This window comes from Phlebotomus argentipes, unplaced genomic scaffold (assembly GCF_947086385.1).
Source record: "Phlebotomus argentipes unplaced genomic scaffold, Phlebotomus argentipes genome assembly scaffold_18, whole genome shotgun sequence".
NCBI lineage: Eukaryota > Metazoa > Arthropoda > Insecta > Diptera > Psychodidae > Phlebotomus > Phlebotomus argentipes.
Genome location: NW_026776177.1, coordinates 1,571,978 through 1,592,411, shown reverse-complemented (window position 1 = coordinate 1,592,411; position 20,434 = coordinate 1,571,978). Strand labels below are relative to the sequence as shown.

Below are 20,434 nucleotides of genomic sequence, written 5' to 3'. Positions count from 1 at the left end.
GGAATTTCAGTGGCAGCGGCGAAGAGGCATTAAATGACCATCAAAAGTCATTTTTGGCTGGCTTTTTTGGGCCCGAAGGGAGCATTTGTCCGGCACAAAATGAATGGTGGTGAGAGTCGAAAGAGAAGAATTGAATTTTTACCAGTGAAAATTTTGTCGGGTCGCTAATGATATCGCGGATAATCGTTTTATGTTGAAAGGGTCATATTTTATACACACTGTGTGCCTCCCTTTGCCGCGCTTGTCTCACCCAAATAAATTTGCCAGACGGATTTTTGTTTTTCCCCCCGTCCGAGCGCGCTTTTGCCCGCCAAAAAAAAACCCCGGCAATGGTTTAACTCAGCGGCAGAGCTGCGAGGAGTTGAAAAAAAAAGTGCCATTCACCGAAAACTTTTATTTCACAACCCCATAGCGACAACTTTAATTTATTTGTCAATCACTTCAGAGACCCATTTTATTACTAATTAGAATTTTTCTCGTGTTTATTCCCGCCCTCTTCTCAGCCCTTCGCGTGGTCCATTTAATGTCTTTTGTCGTCCCGCACCCTTTGGCCATTCTGTCGCGCAAGAAACTTCTCCGTTTACTCCCTCTTGTCCACTTTTCTTCCGCGGCATCGGCAAATAAGAGACATGCGAAAGTAAAAAGTCATGTGGTTTAATTAGACACAATTATGGAATGCTTTTAAAATACACCCACCCCTTCAGATCCACCCTTTCTTCATTCCGTCCAACACACACTCTCTTCAATATAGCCGCAGTGGAATATTGCAATTAAACCACTTTTCCATCTAATTAAAAGTATTCTCATTTTGTGGCGATGGCCTAAAACTTTTATATCATTTTTAATTCAATTATTTTGTCGCACAGCAAGGGTTGCGTCAGCATCTCGTAAAATTCTTATACACAACATTAAAACTCGCCCTCGAGGGTCAATTTGTTAGCGACCTTCTTTTCGCTCCTCTCTTTCGGCGGCGCTGAAGATTAGAATTGAATAGGAAAAAAATGAAATCCGAAAGGGTTTCTGCGGAGTGACGAATAAGGTGTTATCAAATTATAACATCATTCATTGGGCTTCCTTGACTATCTGAAGAATACACACAGAATTATCACAAGTCTTCAAATCCACAGTTATTTGTCCATATCGACGGGTGAAAAGAAAACTACAAAAAGTCAATTTTTCATAATTTACGTCTAGTGTTTTTTGAAAAGCTCTTTATCTGTTCTATTACTAAAAAAAATATATTTCTCTTTTATAGAGTGATAGTTAGAAATTCACTCTATCCAAACTATTAATCGCTAGAAAAATGTCTTAAATTGCATTTATTTACATAAAATGTTCTCTTGAATAAACATAACACAGCAATATTAACAATTTATTGAACGATGAGGTGTCTTAAGGTAAATTTAGCATATTTTGCAGCAATATTAACGCTAAATTTTCAATTTGCTCTCTTGCAAAAGGACGGTTGTGACTTTTCATAGTCTTCGGAGCACCCTTCGATATATTCCTCGTCATCTCAGCAGAAATTCGCCGTTTCTTGCACAGCGACAACATTCCTTTGAGGGTTTATCCACAGTTGAGAAACCTCCCAGAGTCTCTGAATCACAATGCGTGTGAGTTTTGAGTATTCTAGACGTGGCAGTTCGATTTATTAGCATTCACTCATTGTGTTGAATAACAATCAGATCGACATGTGACTGATATGCGTGTTGTCGAGGCGCAATGAACATGAATTTCGATACGGCGTCCAAGACGCATCCACAGATGTCAATTATATAAATTAATTATGAATAATTTATATCTGACGATCGTCTCTCAGCAAGCTCTTGTGGCTCTCTGGTGGTGAACTATCGTGATTACAGACTTCCTCTGCAATTTCGAAAACAGTTTCACGCCGCCAAACCACCGTTCAATATTGCCACAGAGTTATTTGCCAATTGATTGACTGGGAGAGACATTAATAAAGTCTGATTGGAATGCAACTCATTTGATGATTTAAATTGTAATCTTGTCCCATATTATGATTCGTCATAAATTCAGTGACATTTTCTCAGCTTCCTCTTTCCAGACAAAAATTACGCACCAGCAATATAAATTGAAAACACGACAACCCACCGTGAAACATTTTGCCATTGCCACTGAAAAAATATGTCAAAAGGAAATTCCAACTAATTAGAGAATTGATGAAATAACAGAATTTAATTAATGTTTATGACAACATGTCATAAATGCAAGTGCACAAGACTTCCCAACCATATTGCCAGTGGAGCTGCACGAGAGAGGGAGAAGCCTTTCCATATTTCATATTTTATTATTAATTAATAGATTCACAAGGAGTGTGTGCAAAAAATTCACAACTGCACAAGATGGTACAGGTTTTATTTGCAGTTTTGCGTGAATGGAATAAAGAAATTATCGCGCGCCATTTTCTAAGAAAGCCACTTTCAAACTAACTGAAATTCCATTCACCTGTCTTTCAGTTATCAAAATGCTGATGGAAAAAAATGTCCCAGGCACATTAATCCATGCGATTTCTTCCATTTATACTATCTCCCCTCACTTTAGCCGAAAACCTCTTTTCTTAATGAGGACGAAATGGTGCGAATATTAATGCACCTTCGGAGGAAAAGAATAGTTTTCAGGGTCTTAGATGAAACATTTCAGGGCATTGCAGCGAAATTAATTTATCAAGATGAGAAATAAACACCATAACAGAGGTGAAAACAGGTAGAATTTGTTCTAAATTCCCCGGATTGGATCAAAAAACAACTCCTTCGCCTCGTCTAATGCCTAATACTAGGCCTTCTTGACAGCTTTGACGAGTGTATAACTGCTATCTGTGTCGAAAATCATCGAGTACACGTTTTTGTGGATGAACCCAGCTATTATGATGTATGATTGAAGCGGACAGGAACACCTTGTGATATCCTCGAGAGATGAAAGAGGGCACGAAAGAGAGATGAAGAATGATTAACACATTTGAAAAAATTCCTCCTTCGAGCCACGCTGTTCGCCATCCTCGGCCAATTTCACGCAACAAATCCATTTAGTCGTCATCTATTTCCACGGCAATTCACATCCGTGGTCTTGGCGCTGCTCAATTCACCGCCAATATATAGTCAATTGAATTGGGTGCGAGATGAAGTGGAGTGTGTATAATAAATCGATTAATTGTGGACAAATTTGTGCGAGAGAAACTTTCCCTCCCGCGACGTGATTTCACAACATATTGTTCACGAGGGTGTCGAACACGCCGGGAGCCGGGGTGGCCACCCTGGCGCGGGGGTGGTTATTGAGAATGACAATTGTGAAGTGGTTGAACAATGGGGAAACCCTTTTTGGAAAATTCTCAAGACGCCATTCAATGACGTACAACCCTCCAATAAATTTTCCCCAAATACACAATCGCAGATTTTCACTGCTCAACTCCAGAGCGAGAGACTTTTCTTTTCTCTCGCCCCTCCCAAACCCTTCTTCGTCTCTCTTTTGCCATGTCACCATGAGAACATGTGTGAGGGTGGAGGCGATAAATTAAAGATTCTGTGTTCCTTTCTGTGATTTTTCCCTCACTTTGAATTTTTCAGCCCCTTTTTTCTACCCCATTCGCACAGGTTTATTGGAATTTCAAATTTATCCTATGTGCTTTCGCATCTCCTTTTTTTTCCTCCCGAACCAATAGTTTTGTCAAGTAAAAATTACCATTAAACCGGGTCGAAGGAATAACAACGTGGAATAGTTGAAAAATCAACATTTGAGTGCGGATATAAATAAGGCAAATAAAATAAATACGATAAAAATCAGCAATAAATTAAATACCGTGAAGTGAAGAGGCGTATAAAGGAGAGTTTTTATGTCTTTTCATTGTTATAAGTTCTAAATGAGTCTTTTTTCTGCACCAACCATACCTTTTCTTGCTCTCTCACCTCCATCAATTAACACGTGTTTATTCTGCAATAAAGACGGAAATACACAACTTTTTATTCATGCTCTCTCTCCCTTTCCCCTCTCCGTCACTCCTTCAGCGCCAAATTCAGTATAAGAAAATAGCGTAATTAAAAGCACTAAGTACGGTCAAGAAAAGGTGAAATGGAGACCACAAAAAAAGCTGTACAATAAAACATTTCCTCTCTCAGTGAACAAGTAATATTTTGTTGTCTTTCAGACATTCCCCTTTCAGCCATATAATAATCCCTCTTTAGCGCTCTCAGGTAAAAAATTGCCAAAATGTTTGAAAATTGTCATTAAATTTTATGACGGCAGCCACGCGAGTTCCACAAAGGTGGAAAATGGACTTTGCCACTGATATTAACTCTTTATCGGCAGTAAAACAAGATATTGTTTATATCAAGACACAATCAAGGGGCAGATATTATGATCGGAAGTGGTGTACAGCATTTGCAGAAGTGTTGGGAATTGGAAGTGGTTAAATATATAGAATATTTGTGCTGCAAAAACTTCTGTTTCAACAAATTTATTCATTTTCTAAGTTTTTTTTTACCTAGAAAAATCAATTTTACTACTTTTTGAGGTTATGTGATTGATTAAATTACCCTCTAAATCATCAAATTTGTGTTTAATCTATAATATTTCTCTTCTTCTTGACACATTTCAGTATTTGTGTTCAGAAAACTTCAAATTGGTTAAATTTTGAAAGTGAAAACCAGTTTTAAGGTCAAACATAACCTCAAAAATATCATTTCAGTGTGATAAAATGTCTTTTTGCTTAGTTATTTCCGCGGTTTGTACTTTATTATTCAGTAGAAACATTGTGATATTCCTTAAATTTACTGTATTTTCAGGTTAAAAAGGATTAGTTCAGGGAAGTTTTTAAGTCGGTTTTTAAACCTCCTGGGACAAAAAAATGAATTACAGTGTAAGAAACAAGGTAATAAATTAGAAATGTGCGCAAGAAACAGTAGAAAGAGTCTAAAAGCGATAGAAAATGCCTTTAAAGACGTTCTGAAGTGTTAAAAATTCTGCACAGAGGCTGAGCACAAAAACTACTTGTTTATTAGCTTTTCAATCCACACTAAAAGACTTCAAACTTAACCCTTTCATGGCGACTGCGAATCATGAAGTACAAATAAGAAGAACAAAATACTCTGGGTGAAAATAAGTTATGGTTGTGCATGAAGTAATTTGCATCCCTTTTGTTTCGCGCGCGCCACGAAAAACCTCCTTCTTGGCTGGGTTAACACTGACAATTTTATACTCCTCGGTGAAGCGACGACAGCCAGTGTAAATAAATAAATAATAGCAATGTGTTGTGAAAGAAGTTTTGTCATATTTCGCAGCGCGGGGCTGAGCTTTGGTGCATGTTGAATGGCAGAGGCGAATTGTGTGCCGCGCTCTGGGGGTGGCGATTTGAGGGGGTGGGAGGAACTCCTGGTGAATGGCATTGTTGGAGGTGTCAGTGCAAAGTATCAACCATTAATTAAATAATACTGATGTGAACTTCATTCTCTCGCCGTGGGTTTTATTTCGCCGCCGAGGAGAGATGGTGATAAAAGTCTTGCACAAAGATGGGGTGCGGATGAAACAATGAGAGCCACAGAGTTCGTACCAGCAAAGGCTCAGCTTTAATTATATCGAGTTCAATGGATTTCCTCCTTACTTCCTCACTTTTATACCATGCTCGCGTCTTTTGTGCATAATTTCTCTCTCTCTCTCTCTCTGCGCATTTTTCCTTCCGCCCCGCGCCAGACAAAAGCATGCCAAGGAGTCCCGGTGAAAAATGCCCGCGCGACCCCGTGACCCCGGGGCGGCACAGGGGAATTAATATGCAAGAAATGCCCCCCGCCATCGGCTTTTGTGTGTTGATATTGTAAAACTAGAGGTGATTACAAGCATTCGGTGGTCGGAAGTTGAACTGCGAGCGAGTCCTCAAAAGCCTCCTCTGACACCCAATTGTGCCCCATCATTCACTCTAATGGGCACTTATTAACTCCCGGGGAAAATTATAAACACACACATGATAAATAGTGCAAGCGGCGTACATTAGACACACCGACGAATTTGCATATCATGCTCAAATCAAAGCCGCAATACAACATTTTGACTTCTACGCCATTCATCATTGTATTTTGCCATGTATCACGTGTCGAGAGATTGTTTATAAGTTCTCTGCCTACATTTTTGACTTGCTTTTCCCGAGCACCCAAAACAGGGGAAGGGGAGAAGGATGAGATGATCCATCAAGCAAGAGGACTAGAGAAAAAACACTGCAAATTCCCATGAAAGAGAAATTTTCATTGTTTTCTCCCACACTAAAGTCAAACTTTTAATCAACATTACTCGCAAACTAACATTACCGACACTCTCTCAATTTGCTGGAGGGAAGAAGAAAAAAAGAATTGCGCTGACGAGAATGCTTCGAATTTGGCTAATAAAATAAACTTTTCCCGCCATTTTTCACTCTGTTCACTCTGGAGATGGTAATTTCAATTTCATCATCGCATAATATCCATTTAATTACAACAGTCCGTGAATGATGTTTCGGGTGAATTTTTCACTCTCTTTTTCTCCTTCCTCACTTTTCGTCAAATGCAAATTATATGCATTTTTCTGTTTTGTGTGTATGTGAATTTTTGTCAACCCAGAAATTGCAATCAATTTGAACTTTGGCTGTTTTCTCTATTTGGAAATAAATAAATCTCTTGACTTCTTTTTGTCGCAAAAACAAAAATCACACACAAGGGGAAAATCACTCGCGATTTTAAACCAGTTTATCATTATTTAATCATTTTTTCCATTTTTTTTTATTATTTGCTCCACAAATTATAAAGTATGAGAATGCATTAGAAGAGAGAGAAAACTATGCGATAAATGTGATATTATTAGCTTCCCTCACGCCAACTTTGCTGCCCTCTGACGGCCATATGCGGAGAAAATAATAATATACTTGAATGTATTTAATTTTCTATTTAATATTTAGAAAATACCTATAGTTTGAATATTTTCGGCAAAATATTTAAATAAATCAATTTTTGATTTATTACATGCAAAATACAAATTGATATTCAAATATTTCATTGAGTCCATTAAGATTCCTCAAAAATCGGCTAGTGAATTTCCCCTTGTCCATGCGCTTTTTCTGTTCGTCCCTGTCGAATGGTGCAACTGCAAAAAATAGAGAAATGAATTGTCAGTGGCAATGAAAAATCGAATAAATTCAGTTCAGAGACTGACGGTTTTTGGAGGAAATGCCGGGCGCTTCGCCATCTCAGCGACACCCACGCGCCCTGGGGGTGCGGGAAAGCGGTCCAAAAACGAGATCACACCAAGTTAACACTCATCGCCGGAATAGTGGGTGGCGTTCGGGGCGAAGGAGGAACTAATAGAAATTATTCGGTTTGGTTTTTGCTCACGTCTCGCTCTCAGATGAGTCTGCGATGAACATGTGAATTACACGGAAAACACATTAGAGCACCGAACAGCATCCTCCTGGCGTCCTCCAGAGACTCTTCTGCATCCCGCCTGCACCCCTCGCGAGCCATTTTTCCCCGGGATTGACTGACTGTGCGGGAGGTGAGAGGTGCATCAGAATGGCATTCGTTTTCCGCTCAGCCAGCGAAACCCCGTGGCACAATTCTTCGAGAGACTCATTGCTTTCCCCAAGTCAATTGAGGGTTGATTGATTTTTCAATTCACAAATTGCATTGGACACTCAAATGAAGCGAAATTTTTTGAAGACTTGTCGAAGGACTTTAAAAATTTATCTTGTGATTCAATATTTCTCAATTATCATGTCACTAAAATAACATCTTGCCTCTGAACTCTTGCTTTAGCTTAAAGTCCAATTTTCCCCTTTTCACATTAAAGTTGTTGGAGTTATCGACTTTTATTGACTCTTATCAATACAAAATGCGTGTAATTTCAGTTTTTAACATGATTTTGGGGAAAAATAGATCATATCGACCGCATTATTCTCACTAATTAGTTCTTAAATTGTCAATTTTAACTATTTTTCCTATCGAATTATTCGTATCGATAATTGACTATAAGTATAGATAACTTCAATCACTTCAACGCTAATAAAAGACAAGGATAACACGCTCAGGTTTTGTATTTTTAGTTACTTCAATTATCCTTTTTCAAGCGATTTTAAGTTAATTGATATTTTGATTTCTTGATATTTAGCGAGGACACTTTGCCATAAAAATTATGGTCATCGATCTTTTTGATGTCTCACCATCGAATTGTCCGAACATTAAGCGACAGCAGAAGGCAATGAACTCCTCAGTAAAATCGGTAAGCGTAATTTTTCCTTCCCTCTAACGAGTGTAATTGAAAATCCCCTCGAAAAGGAAGAAATTGATCTGATTGCCCATCATCCCTGCTGGAGAGTTTCGTGTTTTAGCACTTGTCTTTTTCATTTTCTTTCAGATATTAATGACCCAATCCGAGTCTCCGCGAACAGTGGCACCGAAAGATAAATGGCCAGTCGATAAAATCTTTCCGTGTCCCCCACACTTGGTCCATTCATCTCCGGCGACGCCTCCAAGTCAGCCGCCGCGTGCTCGTGAATCAGACACGAGAGAGAGATAATCCAAAGGAAATTCAATGAGACTCCGCGGGACTTTTTTTTGTCCCTGGCGCGGTCGCGACCACCAGAAGAGTGGTTCGGGACGCGCAATCAGCGGATTGTCATTCATGCGATGAATGCTGATTGCGATTTATTGGGACCACGAGATGCAACATCACAATTAGCAAATACCAAACCGCATTGTGGCGCTTTGTTCCACCCGAAAACGTGCCCAGAAACATTATGCGAGTAATTATTTTTCGCGGTATTTCTCTTCATTTACACGAGTGATAACACCGCGCACAGCACTTCATTGAGATTTCACCACAGCCTCCGCGTCAATCTGCCCAGAATTCTTACGCGAATATCAGAAGGAGTAGTTGTATTTGAGAATAAAGAAAATAAATATATTAACTCATAATTTCCGTTGCTGTTGGTTGACATTTGAAAGGAAATCTTTAGTGACTAGTAGCGCCATCACGAAAAGAACTGACTAAACACAGCATTTTTCATATCATGAAATAAAACTTCCAGCCGGTTTTTGGAAGTTTTTCTCCACTAATTACTTTAATGATTGAGCAATGACCGTGATAAGATAACAAAACACCTTCAAATTACTTCGCAACCACTTTTTTGGCTGATTTTGGCGGATAATTGTACTAGATTTTTGCAACGGCGGTGCCACTGTAAAAAACTGACAGCATACGTCATTTGTTTTTGTTGTGGGTGTTGTTTTCCTTTTCGCAGAGAATGTGAAAAATTGACGAAAAGGGCGGAAAAACGCGCATTTTCTACCTGTGGAGCATGCAGAAATGAAGACTGACGAGTGTGCGATGGACAGCATGGAGAAATATCTGGCAGAATATCGACATTGGTGAGTTTCTTGGCGCTATCTTTGTTTGCCAACAGGGAGTGGTGCTCAATGGGTCACTTTGGTGTCTCCCCAGGAGCGTCTGGCGGACCATCCTGATCGGCCAGGTGTGCTCAGTGCTGTGCTCCGTGCTCGCATTCTTCTCCCATCACTTCACCGTGAACCTGCACTTGGCCATTCCCACCGGGCAGAACTACCTGCACTACATTCTCCTCTGTGCCGTCTTCACGACGTGGCTGGCGTGCCGCCGCGGCGACAAGGGGCTGATCTCCGTGGCCAAGGCGCGCGGCTACCGCTACATCCTGCTGGGCTTCATCGACGTGCAGGCCAACACGCTGCTGGCCACGTCGTACCAGTTCACGACGCTCGTGAGCATCCAGTTGCTGGACTGCGTGGCGCTGCCCATCGCGCTGGCGCTCAGCTGCCTCACGCTGGGCGTGCGGTTCCGCTTCGTGCACATCGTGGGCGTGTCCGTGTGCCTCATGGGCGTCGGCTGCCTGGTGTGGGCCGGCGTGGGGGCCACGAAAGCCACCGGGGACGCGCAGCAGAGCCAGCTGGTGGGCGACATGCTCTGCCTGGGCGGCGCCGTGCTCTTCGCCGTGGTGGTCGTGCTGCAGGAGCTGGTCGTGAAGACGCTGGACTGCGTGGAGTACTTGGGCATGCTGGGACTGTCCGGGAGCATAATCTGCGGCATCCAGATGTACCTGCTGGAGCGCAACGCCCTCGTGGACGTCAATTGGGAGGACAAGACGATCCTCATCTACTTGGCAGCCTACGGAGTCACGCAGTTCGTCTTCTACTCCCTCATTCCCTACGTGCTGCGCCACTCGGGCGCCACGGCGATCCAGCTTTACTTGCTCACCTCGGACTTCTTCTCGCTCATCATCGGGATGGTTCTCTACAAATTCCGCGTGAGTATTCTAACCCTCTTCTCCTCCCCTGCTCTCTCTCATTGTCGCTCTCGCAGTTCCACGGTCTCTACTTCCTCAACTATCTCCTGGCCATGAGCGGCATTTACATCTTCACCATCAAGAAGACGCCCATCGCGGCCCAGCAGCGCGCGGCCAACAATAATTCGCAATCGGCGGAGGAGCGCCCGGCGCCCCAGCCGCCCCGAGACTACGCATTCGAGACTGAGCACTTCGAGATGACCTCCTCCATTCCCACGTACACCGTGTCGTCGGACTCACTCATCAACTCCCACTCAGCCACCACAGGATTCTCGTCGTTCTACCGCAAATAGGCTAGTCAATCCCCCTGAATACTCCATTAACAAACGATCTCTAGTCAAATGTTCCCAAAGATATTTAGTGTTTACCACAGCGATTCGTAAAAATAAAGGCATTTAGAGAGATGTGAAGAATTTTCCCGCCCAATCATTCTTCCGGTGCGGCGCTAGCGCCACGTGTGGACTCAAGCGCGAAACTCGGGCCACTCCCCGACATCAGCGCCACCAGGCAGGCACAAAATCAACTGCAGCGTGACGCGAATGCTCTGAGGGCTTCGCTCGCAATTTCTTTTGCCTGAAAACACAGGAAAAGCCACACTTTCCTGTGCCGGATTGCCACTAAACCATCAAGTGCACCCTTGAGAGTCTTCTTTCGGCCCAATATTGCCGGGTGGAGTGTCGCTAGTGGGTGAAAAAGGTGCAAAAAGCCTACCTTGAATTGTCCTCCAGTGGAAGCGTAATGGCTGCCGTGACGTCACGGAGTCGATACAATTCAAACAGCTGATGGCTTTTCGTGGAAAACAGTGATTTTCCGGGAGACTCTTGCATTCCCGTGAATGCCCACCGGGGCGGACTGAAGTGGGGGCCACCGGACAATGGTGTGGCGCTATATCGTGACTTCACAAGCGGCCACACTTCACGTTCTGCGGGACTCGAGTGATTTGCAGGTAGAGGAAAAGTTGGTGGAAAAGGTTTCAGAGGATCTCAAGGAGCTTTCGCGTGGCGCCACTTGATCGAGGCGGTGGTCAGGAGAGTGGGTGAGTTGGAGGAGAATGTCTGGGTGTTGTAGCGTCTATTATCTCTGTGGTTTTCTTTCCGGGACAGGCAAAGAGAGGAGCACGAGTTTGAGGAAAGCGTCTACAGGAAGCATCTGGTTGGGTGCTCATCATGAACATTAGTGAAAAGAGGAGTGGCAGGATGGTCTTCAAGCAGGAACACACGGACGATGGATCATCGGCTGATGAGCAGGTGAGATTGGAAGAATTTTGTGGCTTTCCGTGAGTTATTCAAAGTGTGTGTGTTTCTTCATGGCTTTTGCCGGAAATAATGCGAAAAAAGACGCTATGATAAATATTTCATTTTCATAAGATAATGTTTATAATCTGACATGTGCTTATTTGATAAAAAAAGAAATAATTGCTGCAAACAAACACAAAAGAAATGCACACACAGAATGATTTCACATTTCCCACGAATTTGGCACACTTAGAGCTTCTGATGTTGCAATTTTCCCTCTTATCGCCCGCAAATACTATTGTGACCTTCTGACCCTCTGTGCGATCGCTTGCAGATCATCTCCGATGTGCAGTACGAGGAGGAGGAGCCCACGGACGACTCGGGCGAGAAGACGATGTCGTCGGTGGAGATGATGGAGGACGAGGAGCACGAGGAGATCGTGCTGGAGTCCAATCCGGCGCCCACGGTGGTCGTGACGACGCGCCCGCCGGTGCTGCCGACGACGACGACGATCAAGAAGATCACAGTGACGCCGGTGACGGCGGCGGCCTTCTCGGGGCGCAAGGAGTACAAAGTGACGCCGGCGGGCACGAAGACGAACCCCATCATCGTGACGCAGAAGATGCTGCAGTCGCCGCGCACGGTGACGGTGGTGCCGAAGGCGGACTCCACGTTCAAGTTCTCGCACGTGCAGGGCCAGACGACGATCAAGCGGAAGATCGACACGTCGCCGGTGGTGGTGAAGCTGCCCATGGACCTCAAGCGCTTCAAGCCGGTGCCGGCGCGCACGCTGGGCAACTTTGTGCTGCAGCAGAAGGACAGCGTGACGGGCATGCCGAAGATTGTGCGGCTGGTGCGCAACAAGATGGAGCGCGCCACGCAGACGGACGTGACGGGGGAGCTGCTGGAGCAGTATGAGGTGCTGCACAATGAGAGCCAGATGAAGATTATGCAGCTGGAGGAGCAGATGCGCAAGTGCAAGTACACGCCGGAGATGTTTGAGAATGACGACAAGCGGACGGAGTACTTTACGGGTCTGGACTCGTATGTCACGATGATCACGCTGTACAACACGTGCGAGGCGGAATTGCCGCAATCCACGGCGCTGACCAAGTTCGAAATCTTCATTCTCACCCTCCTCAAGTTGCGCCTCAAGCTGCCGCTCACCTTTCTCGCCTATCAGTTCTGCATATCGCCTAAGGCGGCGAGCTTCTACTTCAATGAGTGTCTCAATGTGCTGCACAAGTCGCTGCGGGAGCTCTTCGCGGAGCCCAACGACAGCAGCGACGGGAACATTGAGATTGTGGCCGATGGGAATTGAGAGCGCGGCGCCGCGAAGTGTGTGTGTGTGAGGGATAAATTTATGGACTTTTCTCACCAAAAACAAAAAAAAGAAAGAAAGAAGGGAAAATGATTATGAAAAAATTGGAAATACACAAAAATGTGACAATTTTGAGAGAGACTTTCGCGAGTAATTCGGCAAAAGAAGTGTGCAGAGAAATGTTTGCCGTGGGCATAAGAAAAAAAACCTTTTAAAATAGTCTCTAGAGAATATTTAACCAATCAAGTGAGGATGATGCGATGGCGAACATATTTTAGTTATCAATTTTATCTCGAGAGAAGATAAGTATAAATAAATGGAATGAGAAAATCACTGGACATTCAGAAGCGCGATCATCGAAGGACTTTTAAAACAAGACGGCGTCGTTTTAAAAGACTCTCTATTCTAAGATTTGGATCACTCAAGTGATTCTCAGCATGTTGCGCAGGAAGCGATTCTTCGCCCCGGGCACACTCAGGTACATTGAGTTCCAGTCGCTCTGCGCCAGATGCAGCACGCAGTAGCCCAGGATCTCCAGGTGTCGATGGCGCATCTGTTCCGGACCGCGCAGAGTGTTGGAATTCTCGCAGTAAACGTCCCTTTTGTGCAGCAAAAGCGCCACTCTGTGGACGAAAAGGCGGAATTAAACGTGAGTGATTCCTAATTTGGCGCGCATTTGCGGGAAAAACTATTTTGCGCGATTTTCGCTTAAATGCGCGCATTGCTCGCAAATGCGCTCAGCATCAAAAATTTCCTCTACTTAGATCACTAATTCCTAAATTTGATGTCTTATCCACAAAAATGGATCTTTCCACTCACTTTGAAACGTTTTCCGCGGGCGCATCGCCCTTGGGCGGCGGGATGAGGCGCCTCAAGTGGTCGAAGTGCATCACAAAGTCCACTCTGTAGCCGTACGGCGTGATGTGATTCACGCGGATGACGTCCTTGGACGTGGAGAGCGAGTGCAGGATCTCGTGCACGTCCGCGTGGAACTTGCTGTGCGCCACATTGCTGGCCGCCACGCGGGACTCGATGAAGTTCTGCTGGAACCACGGCACATTGTGCTCCGGATAGTCCAGGCAGACGGCCCGGTTGAGCTGCATGACCTGGTGGAAGACGCGCTGCGGATAGGTGGCGCGGGAGTAGCACAGGCGGATCTCGTGCTCGATGCGCCGGATGAAGTCCGTGCAGAAGACGCGATCCACCAGGTCGCCGGGCAGGGCTTTGTAGAAGCACAGCGAGAGACAGGCCTGCACGATGGACAGGCCGCTCATGAAGTTGAAGTCCCTGCGGATGATCCTGGCGATCGTGAGCAGCGTCGCCTCGTCGTCAATCGCGTGGCTGAGGTTGTAGCAGCAAAAGATGACCTTCTCCGCCGTGTCGCCCATCACGAATCTCTCATTCTCCACGAGATACCGCAGCATGCGATCGCAAATCCTGGGCAGATGGAAGCGCGAGACGTTGAGATTGAAGGTGATGTCGCGAATGAGGCGCGAGTTCAGCTGCGATGTGTCGTCCTCGTATCGCCGCAGGAGTCTGTCGAAGATGTCAGTGGTTCTGGACGCCTGCCTGGCATTGAAGCTGCGAATCAGCGAGCTCAGATCCACCAAGCTGATGTCCTGCGCCAGGAACTTCTCTGCGCACACATTGAACACCGTCTCAATGCGCGCCAATTGTCTGCCCAGCTCGTGGGAAATGTTGCCCTTGTAGCGCAACTCCAGCGCAATCTGGATGCCTCGGCTGAGGCTGAGGCAGTCGTTGCTCGAGAACTGATCCTTCATCGCTTCGATGCGCTCCACCAGGAAGTCCGGCAGTCGCTCCCGGTTCCTCTCCGTGTGTCCATAGGCCATGACAAAGGGCGCTATTTTGGCGAACTTGGACGGCATGAAGCGAGTCACTCCCGTCTCCAGTTCCTTCATGATCAGCCTCACGAGGCACCGCTCGAAGCTGAGGAATCTGTAAGTGCCGCCGAGGTTGTTGTTGAAGTGCATATAGCGATGACAGTGCCGCGCCAGACGATAGTTCTCCTGCTCCAGCTCGTCCACAGAGATCTGCCTCAGCACTTGCGACCAGTAGGCGTTGAAGAGGCGCGTGTTGGACATCTTGAGGAAGCGCAGCACCTTGAAGAGGCCCGAAAATGCGCTCGGCGTGAGACATTCGCCCTGCTGCATGAACTTCTCCGCCTCCTGGGCGACACGATTGCGCGTCTCCGGCACGATGTCCAGGACAAAGCACTCCAGCAGATCAACAGAGGGAGTTTGCTCCATCAGGCGCTCAGATTGACTGATAATGTCGGGCAGGAAGTTCGCCGGCTCGAGTTTACTGTAGAACACACGACACAGGCTCACCAGCTCCCGAGAGTCCATCCGCGTGATGTTGTCCTGCAGCAGGAGCAGCAGCTTGCGGATGAGGAGAGTGTTGTTGTGCGACCAGGCGATGAAGTTGAGGAAATTCACCACGCGCAGAACACTTCGGATGGTGGAACTGCTGAGGATGCCGCGCTCATACAGCTCCTCCACCTTTTCCCTGTAAATGTCCATCTGATGCGGCGTGACAATGTGAAACAGGTTGCACATGCAGATGGTCAGGAGGCGGATGTCTTCGCTGCTGGCGCAGTTCTGCAGCAAGTGAATCACGGTGGGCATCACGGTGCTGTAAATGGAGAAAATACTGAGGTTCCGTCGTGCGTTCACGTACACCGTGAAGCGCGAGAGGGCGGTGAGAGGGAAGTCCTGCTCGTGGGTGGTTAAGTGGTGCAGGAAGTTGTCCAGCAGCTTCTCTATCAGCGCCGGTTGACCCTCGAGGCCCAATTTGTTGAGGTAGAGAAGACAACAGGAGATTTCCTCGGGAGAGAGATCATCCACAAGCTGCTCGAGTGTCTGAAGAAGGAACTGCATTTCAGGCACATCCTCAGTTCTGCCTGGAGACTTGTCAGTTCCACTGAGCGTGGAATCCTTCAGGATATCCCATAAGGACAGAATGGATTGAATTAGATGCTCTAACCTCAAACTTTGAGGATTGCTCTGTAAACTCCGCAGCTCAGCGTAAATCTGAAAGTCAAGGAGACAACTTTAGCTCCTCAAGATCATTCAGAGTCCAAGGATTCGGTCAGAATAGTTACGTCTTCATCAGCAGAGCACTCCTTCAGTCTCCTCATCGAGTCGTCAAACTTCGATGGATCGTTGTACAGAATGTCTCTGATCTTCGTTTCCACCTCATTTGGTCCTATTTCCGTCTCCCCATCAGCCGGAGCGTCCTCCTCATCCGAGAAGTCTGAGGAGAACTTCCTGGCTGTGAGGAAAGGAGTGCCGGCGGCGCCGGCAGAAGCCCGAAAGCTCTGTTTCGAGCAATAAGCACAGAAAACACGACTAGATTCCACTGCCACTCGAGGAATCTTCCTCGTCGGGGCCACCAGACACTGTCTCACTATCCTAAACATGTTTCCAGGGCGGGAAACAGAGAAAATCCCCGGAAAAATCACATAAACACGCGATTGTGCAACGAGTTTTGCCATTACGTCGCATAGGCGGCGCTCTCGTCAGCCCCGCACGTGTGATGAAAAGCGCGCCAAAATCTCCAAGCACCAAAAATCATTTTATTTCTATGGATTTCTAGCAAGATTTCTAGAGACTAAGAATTGTTGTGGCTCTATAGTAGCCCTTATCATCAAAACTAGTCCTCTGGGACAGGTGAATTTCTGTCAAGGGAAAGGATCCGAAGAAGACATCCTTGAATTCCTGCAAAATTCTCGAGGAATTGAATGTGACGAAAGGGACAAACTTCTTTGGCTCTTCCTGCTCAATTGCAGCAAATGCAGAATTGATCACGGTCATGTGGAGCTTCACGCTGTCCTGATGCCTATTCGATTTGCCGAGTCTTTTCTTCCTAAAAGCCCCATCGAGATGATCAGCAATTCTCTGCAGCGCTTCCGATTCGACTTTCGCGTAAACAACTTTCGTGGCTTCCGGATCATCGTTCATGATGTCCACACCTCTGATTGTGACCTCTGCCTTGCCTCCAAAGTCCGCCAGAATTGCCCTGATCGCATCCTGCTCTCCGTGCAGAAGATCCTTGGCCAGTGTTCGCTCCTTGTCGTCCATCAGGATCATGACTGAGAGTGTCATATGCAGTTTCTCGGGGATCTGGACCATCTCGGGTAGACAGTCAGCGGGAAGTGCTGCCAAAACAGCCTCCCGGAACTGCCCAAACGTCGCCTTCACGCTGTCGTTGCAGCACGGAACGGACAGGAAGTGCGTTATGTCGTTTCTCTGGCGCGCGGAGGCCACAATGTCCTCAATCTTCTTCCTGGCCGCCACCACGTCCGTTTCGCGCTGCGCTGTGACCACAATTGGCCCCTGGCTTCCCCTCTGCGGCACTTGAATCAGGGATCTCGTCTCATTCTCCAGACGCTTCCTCGTGGCGCCCTTCTGACCAATGATGTTGCCATGGAAGGCCGACGGAACGTGGAAGGAGGTGTTGAAGGAGTTCGCGCCAGTCCTGTTAATCTCGTAGTCAATCTGGATGTCTTCTTCCTCACTCTCGAGATCTGTTGGGAAATTTATTGAGAGCTGCCAAAGTTAGATGCACAATAAGAAGTTCATGGAAGGATTTTCGTCACTTGCCAGCCTCAACGTAGCCCAAACGCTGCTGCGATGATTGTTGAGTTTCCTTCGTGGACTTTATGCGATAGCAGCGATTTTCAATCCAAACAAGTTCTGGCTGAAGAACGTCCATCACTTTCTATTTACACGGGAATTTCTGTTGACACTTTTTAGCGGCTTTAGCGGCCGTGCAGAAAATCTGCAGCTTTTGGGGTTGTCAGATGGCAAACTCCATCAGCAAATCTTTTTCTGGTCTTCATTTCCATTTCCTTGCATTTATTTATCCTCAGCACACGAGGAAACTGTGGTGACACAATATCCGATAAGAGGATCTCTGAGGAGATTTTAGCGACCTTTCTTCTGGTTAGCCAAGCAGCCAAACAGAGCAAAGTCCATCTTTATCTTTACTGTGTACAAACGGCTGCTTCGCTGCAGTTCGAACGTCACTTCTTGCAAAATCGTCACTTTGGTATAAATTGTGTTTTCCGGGCCCTGAGAAAACCCATTTTCGCTGGCAAAAAGTGCCCCAAATCCGCGATACGGGCTGAAAGTGGGCCGACTTGGGCGCGTTTCGGGCAGATGAGCACTTTCTCGGCCGAGGGGCGCTCGTCGTCGTCGGGCATGGACTGGATCTGCAGCGATCCGGAGTAAGGAAAATATCGCAAACTTTCCAGTGTTTGCCAATGGCCGAGCTTTATTGATGGGCTTTCTCTCCCCTGGCTGGCGTGCAGCTGTAAGAACCTGAACTTCGCGCGGCGCACGCACTGCAACCGCTGCCAGCGCGAGCGGGCGCTGGATGGGGCGGCGAAGAAGAAGCTGGGCACGGAGATAGGCAAGGCGGCGGCGGAGAAGAGCCGCGGGCTGTTCAGCGCCGAAGACTGGCAGTGCAGCAAGTGTGCCAATGTGAACGTACGCCGGCTGTAGGGCGTCTGGGCGGGCATGTCTCATTGTCTCTTGGCATTGGCGTCTCTTTGCAGTGGGCCCGCCGCCAGACCTGCAACATGTGCAACAGCCCCAAGTTCTGCGACGTGGAGGAGCGCACCGGCTACGGCGGCGGCTACAACGACCGCGGCGTGGTAGAGTACAAGGAGCGCGCAGAATCCGACGACGAGTACGATGAGTTCGGGCGGCGACGACGCAAGGAGCGGCCGCCGCGCAAGGCCCGCCGCACGCCGCCGCCGGCCGAGAGCGACGACGACGAGGAGGACGAGGGCGGGGATCTGTCCAAATACGACCTGTGGGGCTCGGACAAGGAGGACGCGAAACGGTCCCGCTCCAAGTCTTCTAGCCGCTCATCGCAGCGCCGCCGGCGCTCGTCCTCGCGCTCCTCCAGCAGCTCCAGCTCCTCCCGGCGGCGCGGTCGCCGGCGCCGCCACTCGCGCTCCCGCAGCCGCAGCCGCTCGCCCAAATACTCACGCCGGCGCTGACTCGCCGCGCACCGAACTGTCTAACCATCGGCGGGGCGGCGCATTCTAGTGATTGTTTTGAGAGTATTTCCACCCCCCTTTCCTCATTGCGCTGTTTTCCAGACTTAGACGACGGACTTTATCGTTTATCGGGTTGATTGCGCTTCGCATTATATTAATCACTGTAAGCACAACATTTTGCACTCTCAAGACGCGAATGTTAGGAGATAATTATTGAATAATTCCACTACAGTCAAATTAAAATTAAAAATTAATAATTTTTAGTGCAGCAATTCATCAGCGTTCGTTTGTGATTTGAGCTTTATTTTTCGAAGATGGCTTTCGAAGTTTCTCACCAGCTGTTTGCTGGCATGCCAGCGCGACGGGAGAATAACAAAAGAGTGTCAGAGAAAAAAGGGCGAGAGAAGTGGAGTATTTTGCGTTTTTCCCACAAATTGTAGCAATTGTAGTCACAAAATCATGTCAATCACGCTGGAACAGATCATAATGGACGCAAAGCTGGCGGCGAATCGTCTGAATGAGCAGAGCAAGTTCGCGTCGAGTCTGTATTTCAAGTGTTTGGTGCTGAACAAGAAGCTCGAGTCAATGAGAATGGTGAGTTTTCCGGCGCTTCTTGGTGACGTTGAGATCTCTGTGGCAAATGCTTCTCTTGTGCAGCTTCAGGACGACACGGAGGCGCTGAATAGGGTCGCTCGAGGGGGTCACACGAATGCGGAACTCGTGATGATCATCAACCAGGAGAACCGAGAGAATCCTCACATGCGGGAAATCCAGCAGGAGAATCGCGAGCTGAAGGCGTGCCTGGAGGATTATCAGCGCACGATGGAGCACATCATGACCAAGTACCGGGAGCACACACAGCTTAAAGTGCTGAGCAACAAGCTGGATCTGCCGGATGTGAACTTCCTGCAGCAGAAGGATGAGATTATCAAGCAGCAGAACGAGAAGATCCTGGAAATGGCTGCTGTGATGCAGAAGGCGGCGTCGATGGACGAGGAGCAGATCCACAGGGAGACGGAGGGCTTGATTCGGCTCGTGCGGGAGAACGAGGGACTCAGGGAAATGCTGCAGATCTCCCGGCAATTTGGCTCTCTCAATTACGGCTCGGACGGTTACCGCATTGAGCAATCTGTGCAGACGAGCGATCAGTCCGACGAGGAGACGCTGGAGGAGAAGGACACAGGCAGTGAGAAGAACCTGACGGTGGAGATGGTGAAGCCTCCTGCGGAGTCCTCGTCGAAGCCGGAGGAGAAGGAATCTGAATAATCTTGCATTTCCCAAATGTATCAAAGCTATTTATTGCGAGTCCTGCCCAGATGGTAATTGAATAAATATAAGGAGAATTACAGCCGGGTTGTTGTTTTACTGGGTGAGTTTGTAGAGGCGCTGAGGGTGATTGTCAGTGCAACCGTCTTTCTCATTCAAAAGTTTGGTTTGTGTTGTGTGTGCGCGGCTTTTACACATTTTCTCAATTTTCCCAGTGGAAAATGCCCAGTATTGCGTGA

General features: G+C 47.0%; 6 protein-coding genes across 6 annotated transcripts; 4 read left to right on the top strand and 2 right to left on the bottom strand.

Moving 5' to 3' along the window:
• Window positions 1-9,232: 9,232 nt before the first annotated feature.
• On the top strand, window positions 9,233-10,742 carry LOC132259907 (solute carrier family 35 member F1-like). Its single transcript, XM_059757723.1, has 3 exons — window positions 9,233-9,398; window positions 9,472-10,306; window positions 10,363-10,742. The coding sequence occupies exons 1-3, from the start codon at window positions 9,337-9,339 to the stop codon at window positions 10,636-10,638; spliced, it is 1,173 nt and encodes a 390-aa protein (XP_059613706.1). The 5' UTR covers window positions 9,233-9,336; the 3' UTR covers window positions 10,639-10,742.
• Window positions 10,743-10,869: 127 nt separating this feature from the next.
• Window positions 10,870-13,231, top strand: LOC132261169 (uncharacterized). Its single transcript, XM_059759788.1, has 3 exons — window positions 10,870-11,381; window positions 11,449-11,592; window positions 11,915-13,231. The coding sequence occupies exons 2-3, from the start codon at window positions 11,512-11,514 to the stop codon at window positions 12,899-12,901; spliced, it is 1,068 nt and encodes a 355-aa protein (XP_059615771.1). The 5' UTR covers window positions 10,870-11,381; window positions 11,449-11,511; the 3' UTR covers window positions 12,902-13,231.
• A 78-nt stretch (window positions 13,232-13,309) lies between these two features.
• LOC132261168 (FAST kinase domain-containing protein 1, mitochondrial) lies at window positions 13,310-16,465 on the bottom strand. The gene is made up of 3 exons (XM_059759787.1): window positions 16,023-16,465; window positions 13,721-15,951; window positions 13,310-13,524 (listed from the first exon to the last, which is right to left on the bottom strand). The coding sequence occupies exons 1-3, from the start codon at window positions 16,413-16,415 to the stop codon at window positions 13,323-13,325; spliced, it is 2,826 nt and encodes a 941-aa protein (XP_059615770.1). The 5' UTR covers window positions 16,416-16,465; the 3' UTR covers window positions 13,310-13,322.
• LOC132261171 (activating signal cointegrator 1 complex subunit 1-like) lies at window positions 16,451-17,715 on the bottom strand. The gene is made up of 2 exons (XM_059759789.1): window positions 17,524-17,715; window positions 16,451-17,447 (listed from the first exon to the last, which is right to left on the bottom strand). Exons 1-2 carry the CDS (start codon window positions 17,633-17,635, stop codon window positions 16,525-16,527), a joined length of 1,035 nt encoding a protein of 344 aa, XP_059615772.1. The 5' UTR covers window positions 17,636-17,715; the 3' UTR covers window positions 16,451-16,524.
• A 107-nt stretch (window positions 17,716-17,822) lies between these two features.
• LOC132261173 (zinc finger Ran-binding domain-containing protein 2) lies at window positions 17,823-19,167 on the top strand. The gene is made up of 3 exons (XM_059759791.1): window positions 17,823-18,149; window positions 18,234-18,411; window positions 18,480-19,167. The coding sequence occupies exons 1-3, from the start codon at window positions 18,082-18,084 to the stop codon at window positions 18,927-18,929; spliced, it is 696 nt and encodes a 231-aa protein (XP_059615774.1). The 5' UTR covers window positions 17,823-18,081; the 3' UTR covers window positions 18,930-19,167.
• Window positions 19,168-19,282: 115 nt separating this feature from the next.
• On the top strand, window positions 19,283-20,276 carry LOC132261172 (FGFR1 oncogene partner 2 homolog). Its single transcript, XM_059759790.1, has 2 exons — window positions 19,283-19,523; window positions 19,587-20,276. The coding sequence occupies exons 1-2, from the start codon at window positions 19,389-19,391 to the stop codon at window positions 20,193-20,195; spliced, it is 744 nt and encodes a 247-aa protein (XP_059615773.1). The 5' UTR covers window positions 19,283-19,388; the 3' UTR covers window positions 20,196-20,276.
• Window positions 20,277-20,434: the final 158 nt, after the last annotated feature.